Here is an 18,354-nt window from a genome sequence, read left to right as displayed (position 1 = left end):
AGAGTCCAGGCAGCAGGCAAGCTAAATTGCTACCAACTGACCCTGGCTACTTGAGTAAGCCTGGCTGCCAGCAGCCTAACTGCTTCTAGATTGCCCCAGGTTGCCTGCCTGGCTATAGCTGCCTGCTTTTAAGCTGCAGAACTTTTAGTGCCCAGGAAGCTACAGTACAGGATAAATACTTCTATTTAGCCTTGGGCTTCTAATTCCCTGTTCTTAGTTTCCCTATTGAGTCCTAGTTTCCTAGTTCCTGCCTCCTGACTCCTTTGATCCTGACCTGCAGGCCCCTGACCATCTCCCCTCCCCTGCCCACCCGCTCCTGACTCCAGTCTAGAGGCCTGTCTTCTGATAGTTGGTCCCTGGCTCATGGCTGTAGCTTGGCGATTACCCACATTTCAGTCCCTTACTGCCTGCTCCAGACTGCTCTGGTAGTCACCCAGGTCTGAATCCCTGCTTCAAGTTCCTGATCCTCCTTCTTACTCATAGCTCTGCCTAGGGTAGTCACCTTTGTCTCAGTCCCTTACAGACCCCTTGGCTTTGGTCTGGACCTTCTCTGCTACTGACTTTGTCTGCTTCTGATCCCCTGAGTTGTGACCCTCTAGGGTCAACCCTGACTGTCCATTTTCTAATCATACTCCTGATGCTTAGCTTGCTTGTGTGTAAAGGCTTATCTGTTTTATTGGTTTTGTGGGCCTAGCCCTTTGTATATACCTTGGGGGCTCATTCCAGCCTTCCATTTCCCCCTCAGTTTGCAGAATTAGTCTGACCAGAGTAGTTGAGACCAGGCTAGTCTACAATGGGTGGACTGTCTCTATTGTAAAGTTGAGCTGTTGTCAGACTCATGACTGCTTTCACAGCAGTGCTCTAACGGCTGGCCCTTGTGCAATAGAAGGGGCTTCTGATGGGGGGGGATATCCCATTGCTCTTCATGGCATATTTTACAACACCACTGTATGAATTCATCTCTTTCTTGTATAATACTATCTGTGGTAGTGACACAAAAGCAGTTCTTTAAATTGAGCTACTCATACAGACGCTTCAGAAGGCAAAAGCAAATAGCATGGGCTAGCAAGAGGAAGTTGATCAAACAGCAAAGTGATTCGTAGGTCACCTGACTGATTTCTCTTCCTTTCTTGTCCACTGGAGATAAAGGTATCATTCTGGAACACTTTCACATGTGCTTTGGGTGGGGTGGGGGGCTATAATTAGCCTCTCTAATTAAAATGTCTTTGCATCTTGTGTATCAGCATCTCTGCACATAAAAATGGCAGTGCGGGCGCTTGAACTAAAGCTTGTTGGATGAGCTTTAGTTCAAGTGTCCCTGCTACCATTTTTAAGGGCAGGGACGCTGATACAGAGCGCGATAATTGCCACACTCCAGCAATTCCAGCGCATTGGAGCAGCCTCCGCACTTGTGCATAGGTGCCCTCGGGTACTTATTTCCATGTATGGGTCATACTGATCTAACGTAACGGCTTTCCCAGGAGGCTGGTGTCAGATTGTAGATAGCTGGCAGCATATAGCTTCTTGGGTGGCATCTCTGTTAGGAGGACTTCCTGAGTGGCATCTCTGTTGAAGTGCAGTAGAATGTGGGGTTAAGACTCATGAAGAAAAATGGAGGAGGTAAACAAGACAGCACAGAGCCTAGGCAGCACTGAGGGATAGAAATACCTGTGCTTAAACAGCTTGCATTTTCATTGTATTGTAAGCAGATTGTCAGCTCAGGCTGATGTGCAAATCAAGCTTAAGCCTATACCTTCAGCCACATTGGCTAGCAGGAGCTTAAAGCAACTTCTGCTCAAGTTGGAAGTTTTTCTGTGTAGATGGAAGGCTTAGGATCAAAGCCTGGGCTAACTGCTATGAAGTCATGTCCTCTAGGTCAGTAGTTCTCAACGTTTTTTGTACCAGGACCCATTTTTAAACATTGATGGCTAGTCCCGAACCAGTGCCCCTCACTCCTGACCCGCTGCCCCCAGGCCCCAGCCCTCCAGCGTGTTCAGTAAGGGGTGGGAATGTGGGGCAGGAGGAGCCCCAAGCAGCCCCTCGCAGGCTGGAGCTCTGCCAGCCTGCATGGGAAAAGCCATGGTTTCCCACATTTTTCTCCTTTAAAAGAGAATCCATTTTTAAGTTTGTTGATTCATTTTTTAAGTTTTTTGCAACCCTTTCATATTTTCTTGCAACTCACTGGTTGAGAAACACTGCTGCAGGTGACAACATTTTAAACTCCATTGGGACAGTGGGTGAAGAGGAGACTAAAGTTATTAATGGTAGCCATTAGCTTGTTCTTTGCTTCTTAGACCAGGGCTGTCCAACTGGTGGCCCATGAGGGGTTGGCATGTAGCCTGCAGACTCCCATCTGGCCACTGCTGCATGCCATGGTAGTCCTGCCCACACAGTTCATATAATAGGTGGAAGCACATGACAGTAAGGGGAAGAGGGTTGGCTGCTGTGCTTATGAAACTGAAGGATATGGGTGTGTGGCTGCAGCCTGGCTGGAGCCAGGGCCTGGCACCAGCAAGGGTGGCAGTGACGGAGCAATTTGATTGCTACCAGTGGGGAGCAGTGTGTGTGGCTACAGCCCGGCCGGAGCCAGCACCCAGCAGCAGTTTGGAGTTGTGCCCACCCACTGTCAACCTTTATGCATCATCTATGTACAAGTTAGAAGGTAAATGCTGCCCTGCAGGTCACACAATTCATGATTTATATAGGCCAATCTCAATAAATTATCCATCTTATTTCTAAGTGCATTCAGTTGAGTTATACGTCTTTTAGCGTTCAGCCTATAAAATAAGTAACCTCAAACTGTTGTAGTTTTCAAAGCTGTAGCACCTTAAATCATAAATAAAAAAGGGGGGATTTTTTTTTTATATTTATCTATTCTTTTATCTCTCATTTAACATCTTGTCCTTTCAGCCTTTGACAACTTATGCTTATGGTATTTGGAAACTGTTTGTGTATCAGCAAGTGAGAGAGAATATTTACAATGTGAATTTCAGCAATTTAAGCTAGAAGCTCATTAGTCATCTGCTCTTCTTTCCTTGCTTACTGGTTGGGGGAGGATGAGAAAATAAACTGGCACTAAGGTCCTAAAGCATAAATCAGGCAATGTATTCTAAGAGGAATTATAACAGTCAAGAAGATTAGCTGCAGAGAAAAATTGTGGTGCTTGAGGGAAGCAGCAATTCCTTAGACACACTAGTGAAATTTCAGCTACCTCCATCCTTCTACTTCAGTGATTCTCAACCAGGGTGACATCAGATCATTTGAAGGATGTTGAGAGTTGTGAGGAGATAAATAGATACGGGCAGGCTCAAGCTTGTCCCTGCCTGGCCAATCCCTTATCCTCACTGCCAAGCCTCTCTGAAAAGAAATAAGAACTGTAATATATAAATTAGTTTTTTAAATTGGGTGCCACTCAACTCACAAGCATACGGAAAGATGCCTAGAGTCTGGTAAGGGGTGCCTTGAGTCCAAAAAGGTTGAGAACCACTGATGTACTTGAAACCAATCCTTAAAGGCCACTATGAGTGAGGAAGATGGATTCAAGCTGAAGAGGAAGAAGCAAAGTGGGAAGTGAAATTTTTGCTGTAGTCTTAAGCTAGACAACTAGAACTTTTATCAGTAGTGCATAGAGAGAAAATGTATGTGCCAGTTTATAGTTACATCGTTAAATTGTTAATCAACTAGGGGCAGGGAAAGACTGACCCATTCAAACATGTGGGCAGCAGTTCTTCTAGGAAACAATATCTTGTTTTTTATACAGCCGCACTTCTGATATTTAAAAAAAAAAGATTAAGAGGCACTACTGCATGGTAGATTTGTTCAAGCATGCTTGAATAGTCAGGATTCAGGAACTGGAGGATGACTATGGTATGGAAATAAACAGCGAGACAAAAAACCGAAAAAGGCTACAAGATATTATAATTAAAGCATTGTACACTACTGTTGGTCAACCCCCCCAGCCCCCCACCAATAGTTCTTAACTCCCAAGAAGCCTAATGTGGCTTCATGGAGCTAAATTAAGGACTTAACGTTGCAAATAAAAGATTTATGTCTGCTAGCAATGGGATATTGGCTAGTGCCATTAAAAAAGAGTACAGTCAGTGAAGGAGTGCTGGAAGAAGATAAGAGCAGCAAGACTGCAGAATATATCAGTGTTAGCTGAAAGAGCATGGGAGAATGGGAAGGGCTTTTGCAAACTTTCCAGGGACAGAGTATAATACCAGAGAAAAAGGACTGGATCTTCACTTTACTGCAAGCCTTGAGTAAAGCTGTTGTATTCATGTCGTCCCAGGAAAACTTTAGAGTGACAAAATGGTTCCTGATTCCCCTCTTGCCAAGAAAAGGTGATCACTACCAACTCAATCCCTGATATCGGTTTTATTCTAAAGCAGCTCAGGTGTGCTGGGAAAATGTACTGCAGACTGTCACCCACTTTCTTCTCCATCCACCTTGTCTAGGAGCAAGAGGTGGCTCTGTGAAATCCTCTGTTATGCACCCCTTTACATTGTGACCTGCAACATTTTTATGTCCAGTTATTCCCTTGCACAGGTGTCCAAATTACGCCTCAAATGATGTATCTAATGATCACAAACATATCAAGCTCTTTAACAGTATTGTTAAAAGCTCAGAGAAGTTCCATTTCACCTGGAAAAAATGTTTTTGGAAATATGAGCTAGTCAGAAGGCCATAGGTCTTGAAGGGACCTCGTGGGGCATAAAGTTCCCCACTGTCTTGGTCAACTACTTTACATAATCCCTTTCATAAACGTGCCAAATTCCATCTTAAAACTAGTTTTTTGTCCTGGCTTTTGTTGGGAGGCTGTTCCAGATCCTCCCCCTTTCCTACTTTCCAACTTATTTTAATTCATAATAGTCTGTCTTTTGCCATGGTGTTATTGCCATTATGTATTTCTAGAGACTGAGTCATATCTTTTCTGAGCCCGTTTCACTAGGCTAAACCAAGCAATACTCTTTGAGTCTTCTTTCATAAGCCAAACTGTTTACTCCCCTGATTGTCCTAGAAGTCTTTGTCTGTACCTGTTCCGTTTTGAATTAATCTTTTTTTTGAACCTGGGTGACCAGAATGCATGCGAGTTTGTAAGAAATGAGAATCGTATGCAGAATAGCATCAGATGAGGTCTCACTAATGCAGTGGTTCTCAACCTTCTTAGCCTCAAGGCACCCTTGGCACTCAGGCTTAGGCTTAGGCTCAAGGCACTCATTAGGCCCAAGGTGCTCCTTGAAATGCCAGCTCTTAGTTTTCATTTGTTTTTTCACTACAGAAAAATAATAAAGCAATTTTTTTTGCACTAAACTCAGAAAGACAGCAACAGGTTAGAATCTTTTAACATTATAGATTCCTGTGTAAAATCTCTGGGTTTATCTTGTGAATCATGTTTGTACACCTTACAATACTAGTGTTGTGTGGCACCCCCTGGCACCCTTAAAAGGATTACAAGGCATCCCAGGGAGCCACAGCATCTTGTTTAAGTATCACCGGACTAATGCCTCAGAAGCTGCTGTTAATACCTCACTATCTGAAATGGAAATGCCTCCCATAATGGGCAAGTTCAGACAAGCACGCCCATATGGTTTGCAGCACCACAGACCCACCTGTGGTGCTGAAAACCACACGTGTTGCATATGCAGGTGTTTACTGCACTGCTAATTTGCAGCACAGAGACCCCGATGTAAAAAAAAAACCTGCACCAAAAAAAAAGTGGCGCAGTGCATGTGGTGGCAGTGTGCGTTGCCTGAAACTGGAGCCTGGCCAGCCAGAGCCACACTCGAACCGCCAGCCAGGCTGTGTGCACCTGGATCCCTGGGTGTTGGCCCCAGCCTCCCCTATCCCACCCAGAGCATTTTTCCCTGCACTAACCCCATATACAGAGGCGTGTGCTTGGGCAAAAAGCAGTGGCACAGATTTGTGCCGCTGCTTTTTTCCCTGTGACAACTGCATGCCCCTGCTTGTGAGGATGTGGCCAGTATGTCCTAGGAATAGATTGTATTTGGTTTTCTATGGCCACATCACATTTGTGGCTCGTAGTCATCCTGTGATGTTTTCTACTTCCTGTTCCCACCGCTACTTATGCATGTTATCCAATGACCTTTTAATACAAAAGGCATTAAAAGTAGACCCTGGTACAGAACTCAGAACTACCCTTTCTAGATTTCCTTTGCCTGTACAGAGTCACAACCTCAATAAGAAGGATGGGGAGAGTGCTCACCCTTGCCCGATCTTACCTCTAACCTAGTCACTTGCTTGAACTGAATAAGGTGATGAATATCCTACTTCTAGGCAAGTGCATGGCATGTTATAGGATCCCTTCCTGAGGAGACTGCTATAGGACACCAGCTTTTCTTCTCCTCTGGCTGTATTTTAAGACAAAAGGATGCATCCGTCCTTTGGATCCAATAACATAGGTGCCTAAGTGCGTTGAATCCATTTCACAGGTGGCTAACTCAGGGCTGCATGGAGGTGCTTAGGGTCTGCAGACATTAATTGTAGACACCACCATCTCTTCAGTATTTCTTCGTTAGTTTTGGAAAACAGTAAACAAATTGACAGGTGTTTTCCTTGCGGAAAAAAATGGTAAAATGCATGGCAAAATGCTGAATTCTCTGCCTTCTTAAGTAGAAGCCACATTCCCCTGCTTGCAGTCATGTACCACAGGGGACCCTGATCCATATACATATCTTTGCACTTCTTGCAGCTGTTAGTGAACCTCTTCATTGAGGTTGTTTGCAGACTTGGGCAGGTCACCATTCAGCATTCAGTAGTCCTTTTATACTTCTGAAGTTAATTTCTGCAGTCATTAGCTAGGAGCTTAATTTTTTAAGCTATAGGTGAGGTTGTACAGCTTTATTTTTCTGTAGTGAAGAACGATTCTGAGAACTATAGAATACACAGAACAGTGTGCATTCCACAAAATAAAAGAAAATATTAATGGGTAACTCTGGGGTGTCAACCAAACCCCTTCTTGTGAACTGGATCAGTAATGGGGTTCTAATGAGCTGGATCTGGATGCATTTGGCAGTGGCATGGGGATTATTGTACCCATCACCAGCCTCCTGCCACTGATGTGGATCCCCAGCAGGACTTTAGGCTCTGGATTTTGGTGATTGCACCCTCTGGCTGATTTACAAACCCTGCAGGCTAAATGACATGACTCCACAGGCTGGAAGTTTGATACTCCTGATTTTATATCCTAGTACTTGATCTATTGACAAATGACAAGTGGTAGTTTCCAAACTCAGCAGAGCCAGCTTTCTGAATGGGGAGTTATACCTTTTCTTCTCTGTAGGTCTAGAGTAGTGGTCACCAACCAGTGGATCTTGATCCACTGGTAGATCTTGGAGCCTCTTGGAGTCGCCCCAAGGCTGGGCTGGGGGCGCTGAGTGCCCGTGTTCATGCATGCGCATGCCCCAGGCCAGCAGGTTAGTCCAGGGGGGGAAGGGGCGGGGGCTAGATTGAGGCCCTTGCAGTGAGGGACAGTGCCGCAGAGGCAGGAACGGGTAAGTTGAGTGGGGCCCTGGCCATGTTGGACTTACCTGCTGGGGAGGCTAACATCCAAATAATTTTTTCTCCCTCTGCCTCCATCTTTCCTCCCCATAGATTTAATTGCTTGGGGAGGGGAGGGGGTTGGTACACGGTAGATCTTAGGTTGCTTTTAAATGCCAAAGGTCATCTCCTCCTTAAAAAGGTTGGAGACAACTGTCCTAGAGTGTCACCTTGTTGCTACCACATGGTACCTTTAAAAAAACCCAAACCATTGACTATATTACTTTTTTGCTTTTTTAGGTGATACTGTCACGATAGGAGATGTATCATTTAAACTCAGAACTCCAAAGAACCCAGAACTTGTGCCACAGAATTACAGTAAGAAACTCTTTTCCTTTTGATAGTGAATGTGTTATGTTCAATATTGGTGCCCAATTCCCATGCATCTAGCTCTATGAGCAGCTTTGAAACTAGGATTTATAAGGCTCCAGTGTGAAAGACTAAGTAAATTAGTAAGTGACGATTTGCAGAACTGGCTTCTTGGCATCCAGTTCCACCAAGTGCCGTATTTACTTGAAACCAAGATGAGGTTTACTTTCCCTATTTAACATGGATGGAGAAAAAGCCCCTTATCTTGGATTTGAGTACAAGTGGAGGGAGCCCACCCTCCTCCTGCCACCTTTGTACCCTCCTTCTGCCACTTACTCCTCAGCTCTGGCCCCAACTAGCCATGTAATAGTGGCAGCGGCAACTCCGGCTCTGGGGCTAGGGTCAGAGTTGTCACTGCCATAACCACTGCTTCATAGTCCAGTGGAGCCTAGAGTGACCATGGGCTTTATGTCTCAGACTAGAGAAGAGATGGAGGATAAACAGTGGCAGGGGGTCAATGCTGGGGCGAGCAGGCATGGGGGCAGGTCAGATGAGGAGCCAAGTGGTGGGGGTTCAGGTGCCTTGGAGGGGCAGGCATAGAGGAGACAACTGGTGACAGGGGTAGGTGCTAGATGCATGTTGGCATGGTGGGGGCCAAGGTGCAGTGGGCAGCCAATTTGACTCTCCTGTTACCTTCACTCCTATCACCTGCCCCTTACCCATATTTGCTCCACTGCAGTGTGTCAAGTATCTCCATCACTTGCAGGCCTGTAGGACACCGCCTGCCGGCCAATTCGAGCGAGATGGTTTCTAATTGGAGTTCTACACACCCGCGCTTTCTCCTGCCACGACTTGGTGTTTAAAGGAGTTGGTTCAGTACCTGGATGTGTAGTTCCATTAGTCGTCCCATAGTCGTCCCGCGAAAGACCTACATTTCTGAGGGCTCCACCACCCCCACACCCTCGCCTGTTCCACCGGTTTCTGATCGGCCACTTGGTCCTTCCACGTGACCTCCATCCCAAGAAGAAGAAAAATAAAAAAACAAAACCAAGCACTCCTGGCCTGGGTTATTGTTCCAGCTCTTTTTAGCAGAGCGCAAACAAAATTGATGTTCATGAGGTCAGTCCCTCTTTTCTTCCCCTACCGTCTCTTTGGTGGCTCTCCCCGAGCCTCTTATTGAGGTCATCACGATTCCCCTCATCCCATTAGGTCCATCCGCGACACCATTTTTGGCTTGCACCCCTTTTAGGGACTTTACAGTACCAAAATGCTAGAGTGCCCCTCTATTAGGGACTTTAAAGTACCAAACTCTGCCAGGCTCTGCCGGCTTCTGGCGTGGCAACAAGCAGTTCCAAGTACTGCCGGGTCAACAGTCCTCGCTCTAAGTTCCCTCTGGGGAGCTTGCTGTCTGCAGGAGTCTCCTACCGACTCTCCACGTTGCTCTCAAGATTTCCTGCAGTTTGGCTCAGCTCTATGCTCCTCCTTCCGGTTCCACGCTCCCCCCTCTTGCCTGTTCCAGGCTCTTTATATCAGTGTTGGAGTTCCCAGGCCCTCCCCTCCAGAAACAGCTGGTTAAGGAGGGTTTCTGCCAGGCTGTGGGTCTGGGGCCACTGACCCTTTGTTTAGCCCTTGTGCTTTTGAGCCTTGTGACTCTCTCTCTTTCTCATACATCCCGCCCGTCAGGACGCTGCTAGGTGCTTCGCATTCTTGCCTTACTATGTTCTCACTCTGTTTGCTGGCTTCTTCTCCTTCCTCTCTCCTCTTCATCTCATTCAGGCCATCTTCATCACAATGAGATAGGAAGTCAGCCACTGTATTCACAGAGCCAATGCCCATCTCATTATGTGGGCATTATCTGTTTTTGCGGTGTTTAACCATCTCAAGGGGGCATGGTTGGTTATCAATTTAAATTCACGGCCCAACAGGTAATAACAAAAATAGTCCACCCCTCAACAGATAGCGAAACATTCATGTTCTACGATGAAATACCTTTTCTCCTGCTCGTTCAGTTTTCGACTGGCGTAGGCCATGAGCTCCACTCCGTCCACGTCCTGAGACAAAACTGGTCTCAGCGCAAATGCTGAAGTGTCAGTCTGCAGGGTGAAGGGCAGCATGAAATTGGGGATATGGAGTAGTACGTCTTGGCTCAGGGCCTGCTTAAGATCTTCAAAGGCTTTCCGTCAACCTGCATTCCATTCAATGTCATATAACTTTCTGCCCTTAATAGCCTTGACTAAAGGGGTTGCTACCTCCGCAAACTTAGGTATAAACCTTCGATAATAACTCGCAAGCCCTAAGAAGGCCCTCATTTGCTTCTTCGTTGTAGGAACGTGATATTCTCTAATAACTTGCACTTTGTCAGCGAGGGGTCTCACAAATCCTTGCCCCACTAAAAATCTTAGATATTTAGTTTCCCTCTTCCCCAGTGCGCACTTCTTTGGGTTTGCTGTCAGTCCTACTTGCCTGAGCTCGCGTAAGATGGCTCTTAAAGCCCTTAGGTGTTGTTCCCATGACTCTGTGTAAATTACGATATCATCAATATATGCCGAGGCGTAACCTTGATGCAGAGTGAGTACCCAATCGATCAGCCTTTGAAAAGTGGTTGCTGCTCCATTAAGCCCAAATGGCATTCTTTTAAATTCAAAAAGACCCCAGGGTGTACCGAAGGTGGTCTTGGGTTGGTCTTCCTTTCTTAAAGGTACCTGCCATTTGCCTTTGGATAAATCTAGCGTTGATATAAATCTCACCTATCCTATACGCTCCACTAATTCGCTCACCTGTGGCATGGGGAACGCATCAAATTGGGTCATGGCATTTAGTTTGCAAAAGTCTATACATATCTGCAAACTTCCATCTGGTATTGTAACTTCTACCAATGGACTATGCCATGAACTATGTGATGGCGTGATAATCCCCTGGGCTAGGGCTAGCATCTTTCTTAGCTCTTTCTGAACAGGTTGATATCTACGATACGGGATCCTCCGCCATTTCTCCCGCGCTACATGACTCTCTTTGGTAATAATTTTATGCTCAGCCCCTACAACTTTCCTTGGACTATCCGTGAAGACATCTTCAAATTCTTTGATTAAACTTTGTACCTGTTCCCGCTGTCCTACCTCATGTTGCCTCCCAATGGGGATCCTGTCAAGGTTTCATAGATTTCATAGACATTAGGGCTGGAAGGGAACTTGGAAGATCATCTAGTCCAGCCGCCCGCCCAGAGGGCAGGAAGTCAGCTGGGGTCATAGGCTTATCCTGTGCATAAGCATCCAATTTGCTCTTGAAGGTGTTCAGAGTAGGTGCTTGAACCACCTCCGATGGCAGACTGTTCCAGACCTTGGGGGCTTGGACAGTAAAGTAATTCTTCCTTATGTCCAGCCTGAAACGGTCTCGCAGGAGTTTGTGACCGTTCGACCTCGTCATCCCTTGGGGCGCTCTGGTGAACAGACGTTCCCCCAGATCCTGGTGGTCACCCCTGATAAACTTATAGGTGGCCATCTGATCACCCCTGAGCCTGCGCTTTTCCAGGCTAAAGAGCCCCATGGCTCTCAGGCTGTCGACGTAAGGTCTGTTTTGCTGACCTCTGATCATGCGTGTGGCTCTCCTCTGGACTCTCTCAAGCTTCTCCACATCCTTTTTGAATTGTGGAGCCCAAAACTGGATGCAGTACTCCAGCTGTGGCCTCACCAAGGCCAAGTACAAGGGGAGACTGATGTCCTGGGATTTGCTTGAGAAGCATCTATGGATGCAAGCCGGTGTTTCGGTCACTTTACTAGCCACAGCATCGCATTGCAGGCTTATGTCCATCTTGTGGTCAATGATGATCTCCAAGTCTCTTTCCTCCATAGTACTAGCCTGCGAGGCACTGCCAAACCTATAAGGATGCTGCAGGTTTTTCTTCCCAAGGTGGAGAACCTTGCATTTTTCAGTGTTAAACACCATTAGGTTCTCGTCCACCCATTTGCTGATCCTGTCCAGGTCAGCCTGGATCACCCGCCTGTCTTTTGGCATGGATGCTTTGCCCCAAAGTTTGGTGTTATCGGTGAACTTGGCCAGTCCACTTCTGACTCCAATGTCCACATCATTAATGAAGATGTTGAACAATATGGGTCCAAGGACAGAGCCTTGAGGGACCCCACTGGTCACAGGACACCATGATGAGTGACTGCCGTCAATTACAACCCTCTGGGTACGACCGCGGAGCCAATTTCCCAGCCAGCGGATCATGGTGGACCCAAGGCCACAGTTGGCTAGTTTCGCCAAGAGGTGATCATGGGATACCAGATTGAAGGCTTTTTTGAAGTCAAATTATATGACATCAATCTCATCTCCCTTGTCCAGGTGATAGGTCACCTGGTCGTAGAAGGTAATGAGATTGGTCAAGCATGACCTACCCACAACAAACCCGTGCTGGCTATCCCTCAGGATGTTGGCCTTGGCCAGTCCATTAAGGATGACGTCTTTAATAAACTTTTCTAAGATCTTCCCCAGGATAGAAGTCAGGCTGATGGGCCTATAGTTAGCCGGTTCCACTTTCCTCCCTTTCTTGAGGACTGGCACCACATTGGCCTTCTTCCAGTCTTCAGGCACTACACCAGACCACCAGGAATTTTCAAAGATCCGTGCCAGGGGCTGGGCTATGATGCTCGCCAGCTCCTTGGGTTCCCTGGGGTGCAGATTGTCAGGTCCGGCTGACTTGAAGGTATCCAGCTTCTCAAGATGTTCCTTCACGAGGTCAGCATTTATGGATGGCAGGGGATCTCCGCCACCCGGACCTCCCTGTCCCGTAGCGGGCATCGGTGTCCCTTGGGACTGATGAAAGACTGACGCAAAGTACCCATTTAATTGGTTGGCTTTTTCCTGGGTGTGAGTTGCCCCATCCGGTTCAGCAGGGGTCCAATGTTGCCCTTGCTTTTTCTCTGGCTCCCCACATATCTGAAAAAGGACTTTTTATTGTCCTTGATGCTTGAAGCTAGTTGGAGTTCAGTTGCAGCCTTGACTTTCCTGGTTTGCTCCCTGCAGGACTGGACCAGTGCAGAATAATCCTCCTTGGAGGTGAATCCCGTCCTCCATCCTTTGTAGGCTTTTCTTTTTAGCCTTAGGAGGCCTGCTAGATCCTTGGAGAGCCAGAGGGGCTGCTGTGTCCTCTTGCTTCCTTTCCTTTGAGTTGGAATAGACTTAGCTTGAGCATTGAGGATCGCTTCCTTGAGGAGCAACCACTCTTCTTGAACTCCCCTCCCCCTGGGGAAATGGTCCCTTACAGCCTCACTGACCAGCCTCTTGAGCTTGTCAAAGTCGGCTTTCCTGAAGTCAAAGTCTTCCGTGTTGCTGACTGACTTGCCAGCTTTACGGTGGGTGGTGAAAGTGATCAGCTCATGGTCGCTGTCACCCAGCTTTCCATCCAGCACTGGGTCGCCGATTAGGTAGGCAGTACCCTGTAGCCAGTACCAGGTCGAGCAGCGCTTTGCCTCTCATTGGCCCATAGACTTCTTGATTCAGGTAGAGGTCATCCACGCACGAGAGGAAGCTTTGCGATCGTTTGGATTTTTCTGAGTGATCCTCCCATGAGATGTCCGGGTAACTGCAGTCAACCATGACAACCATGGTCCTGGAGCATGCAGTCTCAGCCAGTTTGCGGGTGAACTCCTGGTCAAGCTCAGGAGTTTGTGTGGGAGGTCTATAGTAGACTCCCACCTCCCTGTGCTGTGTTCCCCATGGATTTTAACCCAGAGGGTCTCCAGTCGTCCACCCTGGTCGCCAAGATGAGCTTGCAGGAACATGTAGCTTTTCTTAAGGTCTCCTGAGTCACCAGAATTGTCCGTCACCTGGTGCCCAAACTCCTTTGGCTGGGGGTTGGGAGAAATCAATACGCCCTCAGGTTCATGCCACTCTTTAAGAAGATTTATGTGGTACACCTGTTTTTCTCTGTTGGCCCCTGGCCCTGATCTCTCATAATCTACTGGTCCCATTCTTCTTAGTACCTTAAAAGGTCCTTGCCAACATGTCAAGAACTTATTTGTCGAACTAGGTAACAACATCAGCACCTTTTGCCCCAGTTTTAACTCTCTTTCCTTAGCACACACATCATATCTCTCCTTTTGCTTATTCTGTGCCTGCCTCAAATTCTCCTGTGCCACTTCCCTCACCAACTAGAAGCGCTCTTTTAAATCCTGCATGTGCTCTGACGCCACTCTTCCTGTCTCGGGGTCTGCCTCCCACCCTTCTCTCACTATATCTAACAAACTCCAGTTAACTCAAACAGCGAATACCCCAACGATGCTTGCGGGGCATCCCTTATCGCAAACAGCAAGGGTGCCACCAACAGGTTCCAATTCCTTGGCTCTACCTGGGCACATAGATGCAACATCCCTTTAAGGATACCGTTAAAGTGTTCCACCAGACCATTCGTTTGGGGGTGGTACACTGCCGTCCTTAAATGGCGGATCTGTAAAACTTTGCACATGGAACTCAATACTAGGGACATAAAATTAGATCCCTGGTCAGTAATAATCTCCTTTGGGATACCGAACTTTGCCACCCATTTCATCAGTTCTGTGATTCTCAGCCCTGTCACGGCTCGCAGCAGGATAGCCTCCGGAAACCTGGTCGCATAATCTATTAACACTAAAATGAACTGGTGCCCCGCTGCACTCTGAGGTAAGGGACCTACTACGTCTAAGGCCACGCTGGAAAAAGGCTCTCTAACCAAAGGCATCAGCTGCAATGGCACCTTGGGAGGCTTATAACTGCTCACCTTCTGACATACTTCAGAGGCTCAACAGAATCCTTCAATTTCCTCATACATGTGGGGCCAAAAACACCAACTAGCTAGGCGAGCTTTAGTCTTATTTTTGCCTAGATGTCCCCCCAGTGGATTCCTATGAGCTAAGCGTAGGAGTGGTTCTCTATAAGAACTGGCTATGATTAACTGGGCCACCTCCTCCCCATCGGCTTTACTCCTCTTAAGCCTGTACAATAACCCCATACGCATCTCACCCCATGGCACTGGCTTATTTTGTTCGGGGTGGGTTACCTGTTGGTCCCGTTTTGCTTGTTCGATTTCCCTGAATGCCCCAAGTTCCTCATCACTCTCCTGGGCCTCTCAGAATTGACTGCTACTGGCAAGTGCTTCTATTTCCAGTTCTTCTTCTATCCCTATACCTGCCCCGACTAGTCCTTCTCTAGTGTCTTCGGGGCTATAGAGTGATGCTCTGACTTCAAAAATTTCCGGCCAGTCTCGACTTAATATCACGGGGTACAAAATTTTTTCTTCCAATCCCAGTGGGATTCTTCTGCTGACCCTCTTCACCTGTACGTGCAATAAATGGCATTCATAATATGCCTTTTGCCTATGGAGGCAGACCATCTTCACGCCGGCATATCTCGGGGCTTGCTTCCAGGCTATCAACGATGGCCGGACCAGGGATTGGGCGCACCCTGTATTGACCACAGCCTGTACCGGCCGGCCTTCCACCCAGACAGTCACCTCAGGTAGGGAGTGTACCTTCCTGTCAAGCTGTTCCCCACACTACAATCCATCAGTTCTGTATCTTGTCCTTCCCTCGTCCCCACTCGAAGATCTGCGGGTTCTGTCTCAGTTTCTCTTGGTCTTGGTGTCATCCATGAACCCTGGGAACAGTCTCAAGCTATATGGCCCCATCTACCGCAGGTGAAGCAGACCGGCCCTGCTGAGCTTCCTTTCTTACTTCCTCTGTTCTCTCTTTCGCCTTTTCGGTCTGCCTCCTGCACATAGCCTGCTCCTGTCCCTCTTGTACCTCGATCCCACTACATCTCTCCTTGAGTCATATCAAAGTCCTCTGCCAACTGCAGGGCTTCTCGGGAAGACTTGGGGCAATGGCATCTTACCCATCTCTGGGTGTCTTCCTCCAAATCTGTTATAAACTGTTCCAACAGTATTCGGTGACGGATTTCTTCTTTAGTATTGACTTCGGGTTTAAGCCACTTATTCATAAGGTCTGTCAAGCTTTGCCTCAGAAGTTGGGGTACCTTTTCTTCTTTTCACTTCCTCCCTCTAAATGCCTGTTGGTGTCTCTCTGGGGTTATATTAAGTCTTTGTAATATTTCTCGCTTCACTTTGTCATAGTTTTGGGCATCTAACCGGGTCATGGCCCTATAGGCTGACTGGGCCTGTCCGATCAACAGGACTCCCAGTTGTCCACCCCATCTCACCTTCTCCAACCCAGATGCTATGGCTGCCCTTTCAAAAATTTCTAAAAATGTCTCTGGATCATCCTCTTTAGTCATCTTGAGCATCTTAATATCCAAAAGGGCCCTTTGTGCCCAAACCTGCTGTTGAATCGGGTGTTCCTCTATAGCCGTCTGCCTTGCTGTCTGTTTCTGCTGCTGCTGCAGCAGCACCTGTGGCACCAGGCTCAAGGATTCTGGCCCTGTCAACACCGGTCGGTGCTCAATTTTGATCCCTCTTGAGAGACCATTGCTGAATTCCCGGCCAATGCACCACTGTCAAGTAACTCCGTCACTTGCAGGCCTGTAGGACACTGCTTGCCAGCTGACTCGAGTGAGGCGTTTCTGATTGGAGTTCTACAGATCCACGCTTTCTACTGCCACGACTTGGTGTTTAAAGGTGTTGGTTCAGTACCTGGATGTGTAGTTCCATTAGTCGTCCCATAGTCGTCCCGCGAAAGACCTACATTTCTGAGGGCTCCACCACCCCCACACCCTCGCCTGTTCCACCGGTTTCTGATCGGCCACTTGGTCCTTCCACGTGACCTCCATCCCAAGAAGAAGAAAAATAAAAAAACAAAACCAAGCACTCCTGGCCTGGGTTATTGTTCCAGCTCTTTTTAGCAGAGCGCAAACAAAATTGATGTTCATGAGGTCAGTCCCTCTTTTCTTCCCCTACCGTCTCTTTGGTGGCTCTCCCCGAGCCTCTTATTGAGGTCATCACGATTCCCCTCATCCCATTAGGTCCATCCGCGACACCATTTTTGGCTTGCACCCCTTTTAGGGACTTTACAGTACCAAAATGCTAGAGTGCCCCTCTATTAGGGACTTTAAAGTACCAAACTCTGCCAGGCTCTGCCGGCTTCTGGCGTGGCAACAAGCAGTTCCAAGTACTGCCGGGTCAACAGTCCTCGCTCTAAGTTCCCTCTGGGGAGCTTGCTGTCTGCAGGAGTCTCCTACCGACTCTCCACGTTGCTCTCAAGATTTCCTGCAGTTTGGCTCAGCTCTATGCTCCTCCTTCCGGTTCCACGCTCCCCCCTCTTGCCTGTTCCGGACTCTTTATATCAATGTTGGAGTTTCTGGCCCCTCCCCTCCAGAAACAGCTGGGTAAGGAGGGTTTCTGCCAGGCTGTGGGTCTGGGGCCACTGACCCTTTGTTCAGCCCTTGTGCTTTTGAGCCTTGCGACTCTCTCTCTTTCTCACACAGTACAGCATGGGGAGAGATTTAGGTGATCCTCCAGTAGTGATTCTGTATCATATTTACTAGATTCTGAGATAAGGATTAATTTCCATGTAACATGAGGAAAAAGCCTCTTGTCTTCGAATCAAGTTTAAGGTGTAGTGGGGGATGGGGAGAAGGGGAATCTAGAGTCATAAAGAATCTAAGTTTTGCGGAGTCATCTTAAATTCAGGGTCATTTTGGATTTGGGGGAAATATGGTATATGGAAAATTATAACAAATTATATATTTTCTGTGTATGGCATCTCATTATTGGGCCTTCAATTCAAACCCATCTTGGATTCAAGTAAATACAACACTTAAGCATTGGTCTGATTCAACAAGATGGTTAGGAACATTTTAAACTATAAACGTTAGTGATTCCATTGACTTAAAGGCATAGTTCACATATGCTTAAGTGCCTTGCTCGTTTGGGGCTGCATTAAGGCTTTGGTAGATTTAAAGTTCATTTGATTTTTAGAGGACATAACTGAGTCTTATTTCTCCAGATACTCCAGTATGTTGATAAGATATATACGTTAGCATGTTTTTCTGAATATATTTCTTGTTCTAGGTCAGATCAGCCAAATCAGTTCCAAATCATATCAATTGAGCAGAACTCAGCCGTTTAAAAAAATCACATCAATTGAGCAGGCAGAACTCAATCATTCTAAACACCATGTATGCTGCTACACCAGGCGAGCCTCCTCCATCCCAGGCTCTCACCCTGGGACTTCAGATACTCCCAAATCCATTGGCAGGCATCCTGTGTGCAGGCCCAAGCCTAGATGTCTTACGGTTTGGATGCCCCCACTTGATCTTAGCCCACAAGAAGCTGAGACGCTTGATCTGAGCCAAAAGGCTGAGATTAGTATTCCTGAGCCTTTTTTTGGTTGGAAAGTCTTGATCTGAAGCAAAAAAGAAAAGCTTTGTTACACTTACTGTAAGATGATCAGTGTTCAGTATGTATAAATGGTAACAATGGCAGACCTATATAATTTACTTGTGGTTGTATTTTGAGAGGCGGACAAAAAATACTTGAACTTAAAGGGTAGAAGTTGC

At 47.1% G+C, this 18,354-nt stretch overlaps 1 protein-coding gene across 1 annotated transcript in view; it reads left to right on the top strand.

Annotated features, from left to right (window-relative positions):
• VWA8 (von Willebrand factor A domain containing 8) overlaps positions 1-18,354 on the top strand; it is a 321,202-nt gene that overhangs the window by 13,159 nt on the left and 289,689 nt on the right. The window contains exon 2 of the mRNA XM_090050444.1: positions 7,801-7,878. Within this exon, the coding sequence (XP_089906570.1) occupies positions 7,801-7,878 (78 nt within the window). The remainder of the gene's footprint in view (positions 1-7,800; positions 7,879-18,354) is intronic.

Source organism: Crocodylus siamensis, chromosome 1, assembly GCF_052110815.1.
Source record: "Crocodylus siamensis isolate JL-2025a chromosome 1, ASM5211081v1, whole genome shotgun sequence".
Taxonomy (NCBI): Eukaryota; Metazoa; Chordata; order Crocodylia; family Crocodylidae; genus Crocodylus; species Crocodylus siamensis.
This window is presented reverse-complemented; position numbering and strand designations above follow the sequence as displayed.